The following is a 21,146-nucleotide window of genomic DNA, read 5'->3' as shown; positions in this document are numbered from 1 at the left end:
GGGATGTGGTTGTTGCCATTTATTGCCCATCCCCAATTGGTCGAGAAGGTAGTGGCAGTAGGCCTTCATGGTACAACATCAGGGCAGTTCGGAGTGTCTTAACTGGATGCTGGGCTCAGCTGTGATATGCCTTGGAGTCAAATAGCCTGCCCACACCTGTGGAATTGTCTTGAGGGTAGAAAACTGGTGAGAAATAAAAATCCTAGTCAAGTCCCAAATCATAAAGGCATATCTAGTACACTACATTATATTTATGCATTCATTTATTCACTGCTAGATTTATCCTATTTTCATGTGGGTTTTCGTCGGGTGCTCCGGTTTCCTCCCACATCCAAAAGACTTGCAGGTGGTAGGTAAATTGGCCGTTGTAAATTGCCCCTCGTGTAGGGAGATGATAGGGAATATGGGATTACTGTAGGGTTAGTATAAATGGGTGGTTGTTGGTCGGCACAGACTCGGTGGACCGAAGGGCCTGTTTCAGTGCTGTATCTCTAAATAATAAAAAATAAACTCTCTACAGCTTTAATGGTGATCTGTATCATGGTCCTTCACTTATCTCAGTATGAAAGAAATGCATTACTTTAAACAAATATGAGCGTGTTACAGATGCAATGCTGCAGACTTCAATTCCCTTGAAAAATTTAGCAAAGAATACAGGCAAATTTTCTTCAGCCTCTGGCAATGGGACTTGAAGCAGGCACGAAAAGTGGCTGAACTGGCCCACGCTAATTTCCCATGCTTTCTGTAAGGAATTCTCTCTCCAACATGGTGCAGTGTTACATAGAAAACTATAGGATATACATCAGTGGCCACTCTAGGAAACGGAACATAAGTGCACAGATAAAAGCCATATAGAATAACAGATCAAAACATTTCAACCATTCAGTCCAGAAGTTAAACTAGACTTTTTAATGTAATAAAGTGCAGGGGCATTGTTTGTAGGTTCTGCATCCTCTGCTCCTTACCTATCCCAAAGTTAGAATTGGCTGCTTTAAAACAAAACCAGCAGACAAACTCACGTAAACCAGTGGAGTTTATTATCGAATTTACATATTAACTCCAGACTGTAACTTAACTTCCTGAACACATTTACGAGCTCACATTTGAAATGTCAAACGAGTAACCATTAAGAATTCCAGTGTGTATTCATTTCTTCCACTTGTTATTTTCATAATCCCACTTTGAAGCAATGCCTTCAACTGGGTTCATCCTCATGTCCAGCATTCTCTTGGTCTGCTGAGCCTTCCATTCATCAGAGAAAGTGTGAGGAACATCTCCATATACTGTGGGTAAGAGACACAGATTAGGCACTTACAATTAATTTCTCCATCTTTTTTGATGGCAGCATCTTAACTTAATTATGGGCATTTTTATAGACATATATTAGCAGTATGTCTGTTGTTAAATTGATGGAAAGGACAAAGTGCTGCCAGTCATTTTCAAGTTTCTGAATTCAAATGATGGATTTTCTCGCGTTAATATATTTAGAAATAAAAGCAAGCCTGTCATTAATATGATGCAGAACTACTGCATAGAATTACATAGAATACATACAACACAGATCATTCAGCCCAAGCAGTCCATGCCTGCATTTATGCTCTACTTGGGCTTCCTCACCTCCTCCCTCATCTATCATAACCCTCTATTCCCTTCGCCCTCATATGATTGTCTAGCTTAACTATGAAGTGTAACTTGAAATTATTCCTGAATATTTCAACAGTACCTGAATTTAGAAAATACATACATTCTTAAGCAAACTGCAGTGCTAAACCACTGTTCCCCCAATATTGGATACTCATTCAGTTAAAGCACAGACAATACAAGAGGTTGTGCAGCATATATATGTGCAATGTGGCCCAACACTTTTGTCAAGATTTACATAACTTATCTTGTTTTGCACAACCAACTTTGTTACACTCACCAAACAGCCTCTGCCAGAAGACAATCAGTCCAGTAAAACCTAGCATGAAAAGGACTCCACCAACAACAGTTTTCCATTCATTTGATGGCTTGTTCATCTCTGCAAAGCTATGGTGAAAGCGAATGCGATACACTGAGGAAATGAATGAAAACCATCTGAATAAGAATTTTTTTTAGTATACATGCTAAAAAAAGGCTAAATTTAAAGCAAAAATGCTTAAGTGAGATTTAATAGGTGTGTTGAAAATCAGGAAAGGTTTTGATGAGTAAATAAGGAGAAACTGCTTCCAATGGCAGAAGGCTCGGAAATCAGAGGACACAGATTTAAAGTAATTTCCAAAAGAACTAGAGGCAAAAAGAGAAGTTTTTTTTTAAATGCAGCGAGTTATGACTTGGAATGCACTGCCTGAAAGGGTGGCGGAAGCAGATTCAATAGTAACTTTTAAAAGGGAATTGCATAAAGAAGTGAAGGAGAAATTGGGTAGCTCTTTCTGGGAGCCAGCAAAGGCAGGATGGGTCAAATGGCCTTCCACTGTTCTGTATTATTCTATGTTTCAAGCTGGGTTTATAACCAAAAAGCAACAAAGTGCAGTTACGTTGCTTGCTACACAATCAGTATGCTCTGGAGGCTGCGTTTCATTCATATTGACCTGCCCGTTAGGAGTTATTTGGTTTGATTGCCAGGCTACTAGCAAAAAATGCCATGCAATAGCAAAATGCTGCACTTTGGGGAGAGAGTGGTAAAGAACTGCACTTTGTCTCACAGCAAGAACTCTTCATTTTGTAGAATAAGTATCATCACAAGCCCGTGGAGAAATCCACAATCTTCTCCCAACAAAAGAATTCTTAGAACCAAATAACGCAGGGAAAAGGGAGGAAGAACCTGAGGGGCAAAAAAAATTAATTGCAGTGGATTTTAAGGACATCAGCTAGCACACAATTGTTTTAGAAAGAGAAAAGGTAATCCAAAGTAATTTCCAATAACCAGAATATGGAATCAAAAATGGAAATTTCAGGAAAATTATATGGCAAATTAGGTTTAAACACTAGTAAACTTGTCAGCACATAGGCAAGTGACAAAAATCACTCAAATATATAAGGGAGGGGTGGCAACGAGAGAGGTGGTATAGAAGAGCAGGAAGCATCAAGCAAGAGATCAGGATAGTTACCAAGATGATTGAGAGGTGATCTCTTTGAAATATATAAAATTCTTAAGGGACTTGACAGTAGATGTTTCCCCTGGCTGGAGAGTCTAGAACAAGGGGTCACAGTCTCAGAATAAGGGTTCACTATTTAGATGTGTTGAAAAATTTCTTCAAAGGGTTGTGAATCTTTGGAATTCTTTACTCCAGAGCTGTGGATGCTCCATTGTTAAGTATACTCAGCTCAGAGATCGATAGATTTTTGGAAACTAAACAAATAAGGGATATGGGGATAGTGCGGAAAGGTGAAGTTGAGGTAGATCAGCCATGATCTTATTGAATGATTGAGCTCCCAGGGCTGAATGGCCTAGTCTTGCTCCTATTTCTTATGTTCTTATGAATCTCATGCCTGCACGTTCCAAAGTTGGCTGATGGCCAGTATATTACCTTGATTTGGAAACCGGATTTTAGTCCTAGATAATACAATCATGTCGTACATTAATGCTTTGCAATTACTGTGGACAGTTAAAGCTGCAACTTTGATTATACTGGACCTGACCATATTTTTTTCAGGGAAGGAATATGAGGGATCAATGGTAACAAGTGTTCCAGTTATACTGCAGATACTGCTCTCACACAAGTGTCATAAAATGGTGCCAACATGAATGAGGTGCATTCAAGAGGTATACAAGCAACACTTGTGATGCACATTGTCCACACAAGAATTATTTTAAGTTTAAAAATCCTGAAGTGGCCCAGTGCACTGCCCTTCTTTTTCTAATGATAGCAAAAAGTTGACCATCCTATCAGAAATTCCTCTGGCTGTGACCAAAGTTCTATATATGCATTTGAATGCACAAAGATCTGACCTCCTCCACTCAGTGATGAAAATCATCTGAATAACTGTAGTTATCCAGCAATAAAACATATAACCCAATAATCTAGCCAGGGAAGGCATAACCTTGCACAATTTTAAGCTATACGGATCAGATAGTCACCACCTTAATTCCCAGAGTGCTGACATTAGCAGATTTCAGTCAGGCTAGAGGCCTGCTTTAGGGTCAGGAAAAAGAACCCGACCGAACCACCACGGACCCGAGCCCGATCCAGCCCGAGGCTCTCCGATTTTGCCCCGAGCCCAACCCGACCCCGCCACGGCTCAACCCGATCATCCCTTTACTTACCTTCCTGACACCGAACCTGCAAGAAGCTGCAGCGCAAGCACGATGACATCATAGTGACATCACTCACTCACTGCACAGACTCGGTTTCGTCCCAGACTCCCAGCTCAGCTAAGTTTTTTATTTTTAATACTTACCAGCAGAGCACTTACCGTGTGTGTCCAGCCTGACCTGGACTCAGCCCGACCCGACCCGAGTCCGAAAAGCCGGCCCCAGAAGATGGGCCCAACTCGACCCGAATCAGACACGTCGTCGGGTCCCGTTGGGTTCGGGTCGGGTAGCAGGCCTCTAAGTCAAGCTAGCAGTTGGAGGCTGGGAAAAATCTACAATAAATGAGCAGAAAATCTTGAAAAGAGGATTCTAAGGGGATTGTTCTTGAAAATGGCTGGCACAGCAGCAATGGGCTGATTGGCCTCCTTCTATACTGTAAAATTCTCATATTTCATTCGAGTGGTCCTGCTTGATTAACCAATGATACCAGGTGATGACAGATTGAACTCAGTTATAATAACTTCCACAGTTAAATAGCCTGCCAATCATCTAGACTCTCACAAAGAAGGGCCACTTGGTTGAGGTACCAGGGAGTGGCGTGCACCCACAAAACTGATTCTCAGCACCTTCAGAAATGGTGAGAAAATTGGCAAACCTAAATATTTTTGATGTTGCCCAATGACTGAATCCCTAGATGTACTAACCTGAGTGTTTTCAGACATTAATATTTCAGGTAAACAGGTCCCTTCTTTTATTATCAGATAATCGTATACTGTACTTCCTTATTGAAGTCACCTAAAGATTCAGGCTGTCAAACTATAGTTGAATGGAGTTAAACCAGTCCCCGCATCCTCTCCCACCACCAAAACAGACAGCTTCAATGTCAGCATGCAATCTACACAACATTACTTCAGTTACTTACACATCAGCTTCTCATCACCGGAAAGGGAAACCCAAGAACTTTTCTCTTTCTCCTTCAGGGACATCTGCTCTCCAGACAAATGTCCCACAAAGTCAACGGCTGTAAGAGGCTCATCTTTACGATCATAGTAAGCAGAAAGTGAATAATCTTCAACCTTTGCAACACCTACAGAAAGCCAGCAGATTTCTCAATGACATCAGCATACAATAAAATTAAACACATATTCACAAAGGAAAAACAGCATTGAACATATCTCGGATCATCGTGTAGGTGTTCTATCCTCTAATATTTGGATTAAATCGCTGCAAATCTTACTAAAATGTGCTGAAACCAGTTACTGATCATACAGGTCAGTATTTGCACTATATGTGAGCAGTGATGAGCAAAAGCTACATATTTAAACTGTGAATTTATAATGTGGCTAGTTTAGCTTGCACCTCAGCATTTTCTATCTGGAACACTCCCACCTAGAGTTAACGATCTTCGTAATTTTCCTGCTATCGGTATTTTTGCCAAGATCATAAATTCCAGAGCTTCCAGTGTACATTTATGATCCAGATATTGATCTCCAACGTAAGCTTGCTAAGTTTCCTTATGACACTTAAAATAGGACAGAGAATGCAATTAACAGAAGGATTTAAATTGTCTATGGCAAACTAAATTTAACTCAAATGTAAAATGTAAAGCTTTCCACAGCTCCAATGTACTAAATACAATGAATGGAACTGGTACAGATACTTAGGAAGAGACTTCGAATAATGGGAGACTAATCACTTTCAATATCTGGACAATGTGGAAAAGCAGTTGAAGCAGCATGCTGGAGTATATAGGCAGAACAGTAGAGTCCAGGTTGAAGTTATACCGAGACTGTACAATGCTTTTGGACTACTGTATTCAGTTCTGTGCATTGTACTAACAAAAGTATTGAAACATACAAGCATTGCAAAAAGTTCAAAACAGAACAAAACTGATTGCAATTGGAAAGGTGATGAACTAGACTTAACGATTAGAAATGCTCGAAGACTAGCTACAGTCTGAAATGAAAATGGTTAAGGTGGACTACAAGTTGTATGAAAGATTAAACGGTGCAAGCAAGAAACCTAGAACGTTACTTCAAATTGAGTCAGGAAAGTAAAACTCGATGACAAACTTAAATTAGTGAAAAACACATTTTAAAATTGGTATTTGGAAAACCAGTTTTAAACATTTGGAATAATCTGCCCAGTCAAGTATGGAGGCAAAACTATTACAGACACGCTAAGTGCCGATGGATACAATTCGCAGAGTTAGGGTACTGAAGGGATGAGCTCAATGACCTTTCTTGTCCTTGACTTGTGCATACAGCACCATTATTTCATGTTCTGTCTGTGGAACAATCTCTCTGCCTACTTTTAAACATCAATACTAAGGGGCAATTCACATGAGACACTCATCATATATTTAGGATTAGGAAGTGATCTGTGTACATAGGAGTTAAGAGATGTTAACATTACTGTATGTTGCATTCTCAGTACCAGATGACAATAAATAGAGGGGTTCCCAACAATGTTCCCTCTAAGCTGCATGCCCGCATAGCAACCTGAAGTCCCCACACAGGCTGCGCGCAAGTTGGCCCCTTTAAGTTACCAAGCGTGCTTGGCCATGCAAAAAAATTTAAAGGACCGTGCACTTAAAACAAATCAGCCACACACCTCAAAAAAATGAGAGGGCACATTGCTTCTGCTATAAAGATTAGGTATGTTCAAATTATCTTTTGGAAATCAAACTGCCCTTCAAACTTAACAATTTATTCCCAACTTTCAGCACAGCAATTATTCACCAGCAGAGCACTAACATACAGTACACAAAGGTGAACAAAAGTTTTGACTGAATTAAATTAGGTAAGCATATCACTAAACTAAGCTCTGGACAAAAGGCTTCTAATTTAGACATCAAAAGGTGAAGGCATAGAAATATTTATACTTATTATATGCAAAAACACTTCAAATATTTAATTCTAGCACTGCTCCATCACCGAAACCGGTAATAGCTTCTCAGCGTACAAGCTATTACCAACACATTATGAAAAATTTCAATTTACCATCGAGAAATTCAATGAAATAAAACATTTAAAAACTATCACCCCTGAATGTCACCAATTTTAAGGTATTTACTCATGATACGTTATGCCGTTAAAACTAAGAAATATTGAAAATTGATACATTGCATAAACATCCAATACCGCATTAGTTGTGGAATAGAACCAGCAAGGCAGCTACTGATGGAGATTCAGAACATGCAATAAATATTGGATCAACATTCTAACTCAGTACCAGTTTAGAACCTCTCCTCTAATCACACAACATTGTGCAACTTACCTCCATAGGCTCGCGTGCAAACAGAAGTAGAAAGCGCACGCTTGGTGACGAGGCTCACAGCCCTTGAAGCCAACATCCTGCAATGTTTTTACAAAGGACATTTGTCACAGTCTAGCCTCTGTCAGTAACATAGCTAGAAAGTATTTATAAAGTGAAAGCCTATAAATATCCAGCACAGCATGTGGTAGTGGTTGCAAATACTGAAGCTTTGATGATTCAAGAGCAAGGCCAAAGTTCTAATACAAACACCTTCAAAAAAAAAAGTTAAAGGGCAAGATTAAGAAATGAACAGTCATCAGTAACACCAAAGGTGGACTGATCAAATTAATCCAATCACCTTCAGAATTATAAGCTTCTTTGATCAAAAACACAGGTCTACTTTATGTTTTCAGCACTTGCCTTATAGGATGAGTTATAAACTGGAGGGATCAAATTTATCATTGACATTTATGGATTACTCATATTCTCATATAAATTATGCTTAGTGTTGGAAGTAGAAAATGAGCAGAGAGATCTCATTGCCTGACTACAGAAAAAAATTCTCGACTGTCCTTCCTTCAGTTCAGTGAGAGGGTACTCTATGGCATTACTGCAGACAGCCGAAGCTATTCGCACAATAAAGTAAAAAGTGTATGCAAATATACAAAACTATAACCTGCATAAGCATTCAGATTATCAAAAGCAATTCTTTTAAGGTACCCGTATATTAGAGCATACATTTGGAGCAAGGCTAACTGAACAATACCGAGTAGGACCTTACAGAACCTTGTCAGAAGCGTACAAGCAGAGGAAATTGAAATTATGTTCTGACATTTCTCCTAGTTAGGACTCCACACCCAGAATGTCTATTGCTTTAAAATAAAAATCGACTGTAATAAGTTAGCACAATGATTCCATCATGTGGTTTCATTTCCCTGCATTGATCTACTTGTAAGATCACACGTGTTGACTAGACCACAAGACAGCACCTATAAACTAATATAACCCACATAAACAACCCTGTAAAAAATATTTCATAGTGGTGTAGGGCAACAATGCAAAATTCAGTTGTAGAAAGGGGAGGGAATGCACTCCAGCAACAGATGTGCAGCAATTGCACAACAGGAAGGAGCAAATATCTGGGGTTGAGTTTACTGTTCAAGTTTAAAGAAGTCAATTTATTCTCCTGAAACTACCAGTTAAAGACCAATGGCTGCAGTAAGGAACTGCAAATCTCGTGTCTGAGTGGCCTACTCCTGTTTCTATGTTCTTACAGAGGACTGCTGTATAACAACTCAAGTCAGAGTCTGTGGGCAAGTTCAGACTGAATACAATTGATGCTGCTTACCTATTAAAGCAAAATCAAATTGGTTATCATTGCAGTTCAACTCATGATACATCAAAATAGTTTAAAAATGCTTAAAACATCATGATTCCTAATCATGCAATACTGGAGTATGTTATATTTCAAAATAGCTTGATAAATTCTTTAAACCTTGCTGTGAAACCTTGATATCAGAACCCGGAGTTATTGCCCTGATAAACTCCACCTTATTCCTTAGCCAAAACAGTTATACTAAAAGTGAAACAAAAACAGTGTGCTGGAAATACTCAGCAGGTCAGGCAACATCAGATGTTCTGATGAAAGGTCACAGACCTGAAGCGTTAACTCTACTTCTCTCGACAGATGCTGTCTGATCTGCTGTGTATTTCTAGCACTTTGTTTTTATTTGAGATTTTCAGTATCTGCAGTATTTTGCCTGTATACTAAGAGTGAAACCAGATGAGCAAAACACTAACTTCTAAATATTTACACTTTCAAATATCTGTGCACTGAAATGCTGTTGACATCACACTAGCCTAAGGGATACCACTTTTTTTTTTAAAATAAGATGTACATAATGTACAGCATAATTAATTTCAGATGGGTAGTGTATCTGAAAATTAAACAAACATCTCATCATAAAAACCCAAGTTGGAGATAGGAAAAGGACACTTGGTTCAGTGTCTTCTTTCAAAGAAACCAATTTGCACAGTAAAATGTTCATCCTGTTTTAACCATGGAGGAAAAGAATGACAATGGAATTACAATCTCCACATAATTTAATTGTGTGTAGTTGCACTCCAGACAACATTCCCACTTTTCAGGTGCACTTCCATTTAAATTAAAGATTGGGCAGTTGTGCCAGTTTACAAACATTAATTTTAAACTCACAACCATTTTATACAATCCAAACATCAGATCAATAAATCAGTTATTTGTAGATAGCTTGGCATACTAGAATTCTGTGCACTCATATTTTTCACGGTGCAACTACCAAAGTAACTCAATTTTTTCTTCTAGTTTTCTAAAAAGTACTACAGCAGATTTACACAACCCGAATCAAAGGCATGCAGTGATGTTACGGAATCCCATCGCATTCCTTCTATTCACAATATTAAAAAATGCAATAAACTGCGTGCATTAAAAGCAGTGGAAATAAAGATTAAGATTGAAGAATGGGCCCCAAGGTTGAAGACAGCTGGCCTCTATAGGGACTGTATCTACATAAAAATTTATTACAGGACTAAGTGATGCCCTTCCCAGTGTTTAATTCCAGCGAATTAGGTGAACATGATGGTGCCGCTAAAACGGAAACATTACTTCCTGGTTTGGCAGGCCTTGCGAAATGGGCAAAGTCACCGAGCAGACCCAAAGGTGAGGAACCCAAGGCCTCAGGCAGGTAGGTGACCTTCCCCCGACCTCAACTCCTTCTCGCCCACAACTCAGCAGCTACAAACCCCCCGAGTTTCCCGTTCAGAGGCCGGGCCGCTGCAGCCCCTCCAATCCCAGTCACACCGCCAAGGTCAGGCCGTCCTGGGCGCGGCCTCTGGCGCAGGGGGAGCCGGCGGCGGAAGCAGGGAGGAGGGGAGAAGAGTCGGGTGATGGGGGACGGATGGGGACACCGAGTGTCGGAAAGGCGCCCGGACGGCACGGTCAGAGCGACCCCGACGGCGACACAGGCCTCGGAGAATCACCCCGGCTCAATGTGGCCGGAGACCACTCCCCTGCCACGGTACTGGGGGCGGCCAAGCAGGAGCATCACCCGGGGCCTCGCCAAGCGGCTCGAAACGCGGCCAAGGAACGAATATCACTCACTCGCTCGGCAACGCAACACCAACTACCGAACCGTTACCGACTGCAACCTGCAAGAGAGCGCGGAACTGACGCAACTCCGCCGGAACCCAGCGTCACATCCGGCCCCGCGCAAAGTACCCCGGGAAGTAGTGACTAAAGCAAAGCAGCAGGAGCAGCAAGTTCTCCCCATCAGACATTGTGTATATGAACTGAGTATAGAATATCATACAGGCTGTATATGAACTGAGTATAGAATATCATGCAGATTGTATATGAACTGAGTATAGAATATCATACAGGCTGTATATGAACTGAGTATAGAATATCATACAGGCTGTATATGAACTGAGTATAGAATATCATGCAGATTGTATATGAACTGAGTATAGAATATCATACAGGCTGTATATGAACTGAGTATAGAATATCATACAGGCTGTATATGAACTGAGTATAGAATATCATGCAGATTGTATATGAACTGAGTATAGAATATCATACAGGCTGTATATGAACTGAGTATAGAATATCATGCAGATTGTATATGAACTGAGTATAGAATATCATACAGGCTGTATATGAACTGAGTATAGAATATCAGACTGTATATGGACCGAGTATAGAATATCCAGGAAAAAAGACAGAAGCGCAAGGGCCAACTGTGAAACAGCCCCGACAACCAATTTTATCTGTAGCACCTGTGAAGAGTCTGTCACTCTAGAATTGGCATTTATAGCCACTCCAGGCGCTGCTTCACTAACCTCCAGGCACTTACCCATTATCTCGCGAGACAAGGAGGCCAAAGAAGAAGAATAGAATATCATACAGGCTGTATATGGTACTGAGCATAGAATATCATAGAGGCTGTATGTAGACTGAGTATAGAATATCATACAGACGATATGGACTGAATATAGAATATCATCATAGAGGCTATATATAGAGTTAATATAGAATATCATACAAGCTGTATATGGACTGAGAGTAGTATATCATCATACAGGCTGTATATGGACTGAGTACAGAATCATCCTACAGACTATGGATTGAGTGTAGCATATCATACAGACTGTATATGGACTGCGTGTAGAATATCATCATAAGGCTGCATATGGATTGAGGGTAGTATATCATCATACAAACGTTTATGGTCAGAGTGTAGAATATCATTATTCATATATAAGGAGCAAGAGTGTAACTAGAGAAAGGATTGGCCCACTCAAGGACGAAGGAGGAAAGTTATGCGTGGAGTCAGAAAATGGGTGAGATTCTAAACGAGTACTTTGCATCGGTATTCACCGAGGAGAGGGACATGACGGATGTTGAGGTTGGGGACAGATGTTTGATTACTCTAGGTCAAGTCGGCATAAGGATGGAGGAAGTGTTGGGTATTCTAAAAGGCATTAAGGTGGACAAGTCCCCAGGTCCGGATGGGATCTATCCCAGGTTACTGAGGGAAGCGAGAGAGGAAATAGCTGGGGCCTTAACAGATATCTTTGCAGCATCCTTAAACACGGGTGAGGTCCCGGAGGACTGGAGAATTGCTAATGTTGTCCCCTTGTTTAAGAAGGATAGCAGGGAAAATCCAGGTAATTATAGACCGGTGAGCCTGACGTCAGTGGTAGGGAAGCTGCTGGAGAAGATACTGAGGGATAGGATCTATTCCCATTTGGAAGAAAATGGGCTTATCAGTGATGGGCAACATGGTTTTGTGCAGGGAAGGTCATGTCTTGCCAACTTAATAGAATTCTTTGAGGAAGTGACAAAGTTGATTGATGAGGGAAGGGCTGTAGATGTCATATACATGGACTTCAGTAAGGCGTTTGATAAGGTTCCCCATGGTAGGCTGATGGAGAAAGTGAAGTCGCATGGGGTCCAGGGTGTACTAGCTAGATGGATAAAGAACTGGCTGGGCAACAGGAGACAGAGAGTAGTAGTGGAAGGGAGTTTCTCAAAATGGAGATGTGTGATCAGTGGTGTTCCACAGGGATCCGTGCTGGGACCACCGTTGTTTGTGATATACATAAATGATTTGGAGGAAAATATAGGTAGTCTGATCAGCAAGTTTGCAGACGACACTAAGATTGGTGGAGTAGCAGATAGTGAAGGGGACTGTCAGAGAATACAGCAGAATATAGATAGATTGGAGAGTTGGGCAGAGAGATGGCAGATGGAGTTCAATCAGAGCAAATGCGAGGTGATGCATTTTGGAAGATCCAATTCAAGAGTGAACTATACAGTAAGTGGAAAAGTCCTGGGGAAAATTGATGTACAGAGAGATTTGGGTGTTCAGGTCCATTGTTCCCTGAAGGTGGCAACGCAGGTCAATAGAGTGGTCAAGAAGGCATACGGCATGCTTTCCTTCATCGGACGGGGTATTGAGTACAAGAGTTGGCAGGTCATGTTACAGTTGTATAAGACTTTGGTTCGGCAACATTTGGAATAATGCGTGCAGTTCTGGTCGCCACATTACCAAAAGGATGTGGATGCTTTGGAGAGGGTGCAGAGGAGGTTCACCAGGATGTTGCCTGGTATGGAGGGCGCTAGCTATGAAGAGAGGTTGAGTAGATTAGGATTATTTTCATTAGAAAGACAGAGGTTGAGGGGGGACCTGATTGAGGTGTACAAAATCATGAGAGGTATAGACAGGGTGGATAGCAAGAAGCTTTTTCCCCAGAGTGGGGGATTCAATTACTGGGGGTCACGAGTTCAAAGTGAGAGGGGAAAAGTTTAGGGGGGATATGCGTGGAAAGTTCTTTACGCAGAGGGTGGTAGGTGCCTGGAACGCGTTGCCAGCGGAGGTGGTAGACGCGGGCACGATAGCGTCTTTTAAGATGTATCTAGACAGATACATGAATGGGCAGGAAGCAAAGAGATACAGACCCTTAGAAAATAGGCGACAGGTTTAGATAGAGGATCTGGATCGGCGCAGGCTTGGAGGGCCGAAGGGCCTGTTCCTGTGCTGTAATTTTCTTTGTTCTTTGTATGCAGGCTGTATATGGACTGGGTTGGCATCCTTTCATCTATGAAAGATGATGGACACGCAGCAAACAATCCATTTAAGTGGGTGTCTTTTCTTGGTGTACCTTTGTTGCTGGCTGGGAAAGCCAATCCTTGAGAGGCAGGTTCTGCCACATATGCTGCACGTGAAGCTGCCAAGTGACGCTGTGAGTTGTTGTTTTTGATGTTGGACCCAGCAACTGGTCATCGTGGTAGTGCACACCAGTCCACAGGATGTGTCGCCATTTCCCTCTTTCGCCAGCTAGTGACTCTCAAGTGTGATAGTCGCCATTTAGGGCCTTCATGACACACTTGCAAGCGTCCTTGAAGCGGAGCTTTGGGTGCCCTACTGGTCATCTGGTCCCGGCTGCCTCACCATACAGAAGGTCCTTGGGTATGCAACCATCTTCCATCCTGCGGACGTGTCCAACCCGCTGAAGCCACCTCTTTGATTAGTGCCAACACACTTGGGAGCTCTGCCCTTGAGAAGATTGCTATATTTGTGGTTTTGTCCTACCAGGATATACCCATAATGTACAGCATTATGAAGTGAAGATGGAAATTCTTGAGCTTCTATTCCTGGTAGCTATAAGTTGCCCGTGTTTCACTGCCATACAGCAAGGTGCTGAGAACACAGGCCTTATAAACCATCAGCTTGGTCCGAAGGATCAGCTTGGTGTTATCCGATGCGCGTTTCGCAAGTCGGCCATAGGTGGTAGCTGCTTTCCCTATGTGTGTATCGAGCTCTGCATCAAGGAACAGATTGTTTGTCACCGTGGATCCAAGGTAGCAGAATTTGCTAATCAGTTCCAGTGGGTGTTATTTGGTGTGATCAGGGGCGGAGTTGCAACTCCTTGTCCCACGACCATGGTTTTCTTGATGCTTATAGTCAAGGAGAACAAGTTACGTGGGAGAGACAGTCCATGAGTCTTTGTAGCTGTTTCAGTGTGAGCAACTAGCGCAGCATCATCAGTGTAGAGTTCTCCGCAGGACATTATGTGCTTTTGTCTTCGCTTTCAGCCTTGATAGAGCTTGCATCTGATCTAGTGTGCAAGTAGACTCCTTCCATATCTGCAGGGAGGGTGAAGGTCAGGAGCATGGAGAAGAAGATGCCAAACAGAGTTGGGGCGAGGACACAACACTTCTTCAGTCCATTCTTCACTCTGAAACTGTTGGAAATGGAGTCATCAAACTGTAGAGTTGTCATGGAAGGAGCAGATGAGACTGAGGAGCTTCAGTGGACAGCCAATTTTTCCCAAAGTATCATCGGGCTCTGCTCTGCTGACGATGTCGAATGCCATAGTGAGATCTACAAAAGTAAATTAAAGGGGTATACTCTGTTCCCTATACTTCTGTTGTCGCTGGCAAATAGAGAAGATCATATCCACAGTATCCTGGTACACTTGGTCTGCAAGTAAATGGAATCTTTTCAGTATGACCCTAGCAAAGGTCTTCCCCTTGATGCTAAGGAGTGAGATGCCCTGTAGTTGTTGCAGTCTCCTCTGTCACCTTTGTTTTTGTATAGTGTGATGATTTTGGCATCACACATCTCCTGTGGAACAGAGTCTACTTTCCAGCAGAGAAGAAGAAGGTCATAAAGGTGTGACAATACATGGGACTTTCCATGCTTGAGACATTCGGCTAGGATTCTGTCCTTGCCCTGTTCCCTTCTGTTCACTAGGTGGTCTATGGCCTTCTTGAGATCCAGTGATGAGGGTTCTTCATCTAACTCATCCATGACATCATAGAGGCTGTATATGAACTGAGTGCAGAATATGGACTAAGTATAGAATATCATCATCCAGGCTGTATATGGACAGAGGCTATAATATCATCATAGAAGCTGTATATGGATTGATTGTAGAATATCATCGTACAGACTGTAGATGGATTGAGCGAAGAATATTATATAGGCTGCATATGGACTGAGAGTATTATATTGTCACACAGGTTGTAGACGGACTGGTGTAGTATATTATCAAGCTATATATGGACTGAGTGTAGAATATCATCTTACATGCTGTACATGCACTCAGTTTAAAGTATCAGGCTGTATATGGACTGAGTGTAGTGTATCATACAGGCTGTATATGGGACTGATTGGTAAAATAATCAGAGGCAACATGAAAAACTTTTTTTTATGCAATGAATTTTATGCACTTCCTGAGAGTGTGGTGGAAGCAGATTCAGTAGTAGCCTCTGAAAGAGAATTGGATAAATACTTGAAGAAATAGTTACAGGGATGTGGGGAAAGAGCAGGAGAGTGGGACTAACTGGATTGCTGTTTGATAGAGCTGGTGCAGACTCAATGGGCCAAATAGGCCTCTTCTGTGTTGTACAATTCTATGAATCGATGATATTCTGTAACTCAGTGCCATATACCACCTGTATGAGTCAATATTCTATATCAATCCCATGTACAGCTTATATGAGTAGGTATTCTACCTGAGTCTGAGATACAGCTTGTACCAGAGATGTCAAGTATTGAAATTAATAAGATAGTCTCTCCAGGTGTAAGTGAAGCAGCAATTCTGCCAAAGCCAGAATGTGAAGAGGAGGCAGGCTATTGATGCTTTGCGCCATATTGTAAATATCATTGGGCTACACTGCATTAATTGGGCTGCTTAGATGGATATCTGTGCTTTACTATGTGCCTAGGTTAGTGAGAGCAAACCAATTACTAAAACTTCTGTAGGATGCCTATGGGTTACAATAGCTGGCTGAGTTCTCCAGACCATCTGTTTTTGTGAGGGATATCAGTTCTGGAATCCTTTATCTAGTTCCAAGGATTGTTTGCTACATTTCAGAAAATACTTGGCAGAAACTTAGAGAATCTGGCTGCAATGAGTCTGTAATTAAGCGGTGATAAAAAGCAGATGTTCTCCCAGGGAACTGTGTCTATTTCACAGCTTAACAGCTAAACAAAAGTTATGCTTAACATTGAAGCCTTGTAAATGGGAATAGTTCAATCAATTGGTTCCCAAGCCTGGATTCATTTTGTGATAATTACTTATTGAGTATTACTGAAAAAAGAGGCATGGTGACGAAGCTTTTCGTCTTGCACTCATCGACTGCATATCTCCTTTTTTCAGCAATACTCATGTTCTGTACTACCAAGCAACAACTTATTTTTTGTAGGATTTGCTCCACAGTCTGAACTCCACTTTGAAATAATTCTAAAAGATGCAGAGTTTCAGTTATGAATAAAAATAGAAAATGCTGAAAATATACAGAAGATTTGGTGAAAGATTGAGTTTTAAGAAAAGTCCGCCTGTTGGCAGAAGGTTCGAGAACCAGAGGGCACCAATTTAAGGTGATTAGCAAAAGAAGCAACACCAACAAGAGGAAAAATGTTTTACACAGCGAGTGGTTAGGATCTGGAATGCACTGCCTGAGAGTGTGTTGGAGGCAGATTAAATTGTGGCTTTCAAAAGAGAATTGGATAATTATCTGAAGAGGAAAAATTTGCAGGGCTACAGGGAAAAGGCGGGTAAGTGGGACTTGCAGAACTGGCAGACATGACGGGCCAAATGGCCTCCTTCTGTGCTGTAACCATTCTATGATTCTTGGAGATGGAAGTGAAGAGGCAGAGGGAATTTCAGAATGTGATGCCTAGCTGGCTGAAGGCACAGTTGCCAAAGGTGGTGGGGCGAAAGGAGGGGGCAACGCACAAGAGATCACAGTGGCGGGAGGGGTAGTTGTAGGGCTGGAGAAGGTTACAGAGATAGGGAGGGGTATGAAGGAAGTTAAGCTCAAAGACGAGAATTTTAAATTGCAGGTGTTGAGACTGGAAGCCAACGTAGGTCAAGCAATGTCTGAATTAAAAATTCTCATCCTTGTTTTCAAATCCCTCCATGGCCTCGCCCCTCCCTACTTTTGTAATCTCCTCCAGCCCCACAACCCTTCAAGATATCTGTGCTCATCTAATTCAGGTCTCTTGAGCATCCCGGATTTTAATTGCTCGACCAGTTGCCGTGCCTTCAGTTGCCTAGGCTCAAAGCTCTGGAGTTCCCTCATTACACTTCTGCGCCTCTCTACCCCACCTACTTCCTTTAAGGCACTCTTTAAAACCTACCTACATATTTTATAATGTTCCTGTGAAGCACTGGGATGTTTTATTACATTAAAGGTGCTATATAACTATAAATTGTTGTTGTAGGTTAGTGAGCACAGGGGTGATGGGTGAGCGGGACTTTATACAGGTTAGGATATGGGTAGCAGAGTTTTGGATGAGCAGATGGACAGAGGCAGGGGCAGAAACAGGTTATGTTGTGAGAATAGGCATCCTCCACCTCCAATATGTATGAGCTGCCCTGCTTGCCATAATGTTGGGAGCAGCATATAGGGAAGAAGTGACCTGTTCTAGAGCATTAGTTATCTAACCTGGGTAGGAAAAGGTGGGGATAAATAAATGCCAGTGAAAGGGGAGAGAATGGAATGCGATGGGAATGAACGGAAGAGACACAAGGCAAAGCTGGGAGTGGCATTTGGAATTAAAAGGGGAGAACCTGGGAACAGCATTTTTGATGGGGGTGGGGGAGAAGAAATGTTGGGCTGCCCTTTATGGTGGGAAGGAATGGGCATGCCAGCATTGAATAACGAAGAATAACTATGAGTTGGAGCTGGTGAAAAAGTGCCAGCACTAGATATTAAAGATATCAAGGGATATGGGGATAGTGCAGGAAAATGGCGTTGAGGTAGAAGATCAGCCATCATCTAGTTGAATGGTAGAGCAAGCTTGAAGGGCCGAATGGCCTACACCTGCTCCTATTTCCTATGAGCTCCGAGAAGTGGGTGATGGGTTACAAGTCAACAGAGTTGGTGGAGAAAAGTGGCAAATTGAGTTAATAGAGGAGAGGGAGAAAAGAGCCAGGATGAACTACAAGGGTTGGACGAGAAGAGAATATCTCTATGGGAGGGTGGAGAGATGGGGGAGACACAGATGTTAATCTGTTAATTGTGTATCAATGGTTTAATTATATGTAGGTGAAGGGTGTTTATTGGGATCTTAGTTGAGCCCTTGAGCAGACACTCACTGAGACTGGTGGAGGGTTTGAGTGAGGAGCTACATGTTTGTAATCCTTTTACTCTGCACAATAAATGTGAAACTAAGTAACGATAGGCTCCAGCATTATCCTTCCACAACCAGCCTAATACAGTTCAACAACAGAGGGTAGAATACCTTTGTGAACTGCAGTAGAGGGTGGATTTGGGAGAGTGACTATTCCAACACATTCCTAGCTGGCCGCTCACATTTGACCCTCTGTAAACTTGAGATAATCTAAAAATCTGCTGCCCATGTCCTAACTTGCACCAAGTCCTGTTCACCCAACCCCCCCCCCCCCACCCCACCCCGTGCTTGTTCACTTGTGTTAGCTCCTAGTTACACAACACTTTGACGTTAACATTTTCATCCTTATTTTGAAATTCCTTGTGGCTTCACCCCTCCCTCTCACTGTAATCTCCTCCAACCCCACAACTCTCTGAAATGTCTATGCACCTCCAAATCTGGTTCTTCAGCATCCCTGATTTTAATCACTCCACCATTGGTGGCTGTACCTTATGCTGCCTGGGCCCTAAGATCTGGAATTCCTTCCCTAAACCTCTCTATTCCTCCTATAAGACGCTCCTTAAAGCCTACCTATTTGACAAAGCTTTTAGTCATCTGCCGTAATAATTCCTTATGTGGCTTGGTGTCAAATTTTGTTCAGTAATGTTCCTGTGAAGTGCCTTGGGGCATTTTATCACATTAAAGGCGCTTTATAGATACAAGTTGTTGTTAACTATTGAGATAACTTTGCAGAAGTGATGGTCTGATTATTTCTCAACGTTAGATTATAAATGTATTAATTGTGAAGTATACATATGCTTAAAATGAACCAAAATACATTATTTTACAGTAACACTTCAAAATTTTCTAAGGGAGCATACCCCGAGGCTTCCCCCCACCCTTTGGAAATATACTATAAACCTTATGCCTTCAACATTTGGATTTCCCCTTCAGGATTTTGTATGCTTATTTACTTTATAAATAAAGAATTAACATAAGGAAAAACTGCAAATGTTGGTAATGTGAAATTTAAGAAAGGAAATGTTGGAAATACACAGCATGTCTCCCATCTTCCCAAAAAAAGAGAGAAAATACAAATTACAACATTTCAGGTGTGTACCTTTATCAGATTTTAATCAGCTTGAAAAATTAAAAAGGGAGAATGGATGACAACCAACAGATTCACAAATCACGGAGGGAAAATTAATGTGTTAAATAAGCAAAATAATGTTGAGTAAAGTTACAGATTTAGCTACATCTTTTCGTATCAGGACTATTTTTTTTTGTAGTGGAGGTGAGTTTGGGGGTGATAGGGAAGAGTACAAGTGTTTTTGAAATTGTTGGTCAGCTTTTGCTATATTTCCAGGTTCCTGCATGCATGTACCTTGTATGAGGTCAATGAATGTTTTTAACATTCCAATTTGGCACAACCCTGCGAATTCAGCTTCATAGAGTTCATATCATTTAATGTAGATTGATCCGCACCCTACTACTCCCCCCTGGTCATGTCCCCTATAAACCTTGTTATAAACATCCATGGCAGGATCCCCAAAGACACATTGTACAGCGAGCTCGCCACTGGTATCAGACCCACCGGCCGTCCATGTCTCCGTTATAAAGACGTCTGCAAACGCGACATGAAATCGTGTGACATTGATCACAAGTCGTGGGAGTCAGTTGCCAGCATTCGCCAGAGCTGGCGGGCAGCCATAAAGACAGGGCTAAATTGTGGCGAGTCGAAGAGACTTAGTAGTTGGCAGGAAAAAAGACAGAGGCGCAAGGGGAGAGCCAACTGTGCAACAGCCCCAACAAACAAATTTCTCTGCAGCACCTGTGGAAGAGCCTGTCACTCCAGAATTGGCCTTTATAGCCACTCCATGCCCTGCTTCACAAACCACTGACCACCTCCAGGCGCGTATCCATTGTCTCTCGAGATAAGGAGGCCCAAAAGAAAAAAGAAAAGAAACATCCATACAACCTTTTTTTAAAAAAAAAGTTGCCTCTGCCTCAAATTTGCATGTTTGGTGGGCTCCATCCATAGGGTGACACTAATAACATTGGGACAGATTTTTCTCCCACACTAATGGCAAAGTGAATGGAACTCACCATTGTTGATGCACAAATGGTACAGCAATTTCAGGCGTGGAACAGATGTGCGATTAAACTCAAATATCCAAAAATTGCTAAGGCAGAAGTAAAATACTGCAGATGCTGGAAATCTGAAGTAAAAACAGAAAATGCTGGAAATACTCAGCAGGTCTGGCAGCATCTGTAGAGAAAGAAACAGAGTTAACGTGTCATTTCACTAAACTTTCATCAGTAGCCAATTTTATAATCGACCTGACAGGTTTACTCTGACTTTCTTATATTATTGGTGGTCTAATTTTTATTTTGGTGATCCTGGGGCAACCCAATTTCCCCTTACTGGGTCATCAAAATAGTTGCTTTTAGGGGCTCCCCGTTAATGGTGTATCAGAATAGATCCT

At 41.7% G+C, this 21,146-nt stretch overlaps 1 protein-coding gene across 1 annotated transcript; it reads right to left on the bottom strand.

The window, feature by feature from the left end:
• Nucleotides 1-1,015: 1,015 nt before the first annotated feature.
• Nucleotides 1,016-10,732, bottom strand: cox4i1 (cytochrome c oxidase subunit 4I1). The gene is made up of 5 exons (XM_068049118.1): nt 10,632-10,732; nt 7,514-7,590; nt 5,157-5,321; nt 1,922-2,053; nt 1,016-1,283 (listed from the first exon to the last, which is right to left on the bottom strand). The coding sequence occupies exons 2-5, from the start codon at nt 7,587-7,589 to the stop codon at nt 1,147-1,149; spliced, it is 510 nt and encodes a 169-aa protein (XP_067905219.1). The 5' UTR covers nt 7,590; nt 10,632-10,732; the 3' UTR covers nt 1,016-1,146.
• Nucleotides 10,733-21,146: the final 10,414 nt, after the last annotated feature.

This window comes from Heterodontus francisci, chromosome 17, assembly GCF_036365525.1.
Source record: "Heterodontus francisci isolate sHetFra1 chromosome 17, sHetFra1.hap1, whole genome shotgun sequence".
NCBI classification, from domain to species: Eukaryota; Metazoa; Chordata; class Chondrichthyes; order Heterodontiformes; family Heterodontidae; genus Heterodontus; species Heterodontus francisci.
Note: the sequence above shows the minus strand (reverse complement) of the source record. Positions and strands in the feature narration are given on the sequence as shown.

What these genes read in the sequence shown, in the direction of transcription:
- cox4i1 (XM_068049118.1), bottom strand. Translation starts at nt 7,589, where the DNA reads ATGTTGGCTTCAAGGGCTGTGAGCCTCGTCACCAAGCGTGCGCTTTCT. An exon ending in TTGCACGCGAGCCTATGGAG is followed by an intron (nt 5,322 to 7,513) that starts GTAAGTTGCACA and finishes GGCTTTCTGTAG; the next exon opens with GTGTTGCAAAGGTTGAAGAT. An exon ending in CGGTGATGAGAAGCTGATGT is followed by an intron (nt 2,054 to 5,156) that starts GTAAGTAACTGA and finishes TCATTTCCTCAG; the next exon opens with TGTATCGCATTCGCTTTCAC.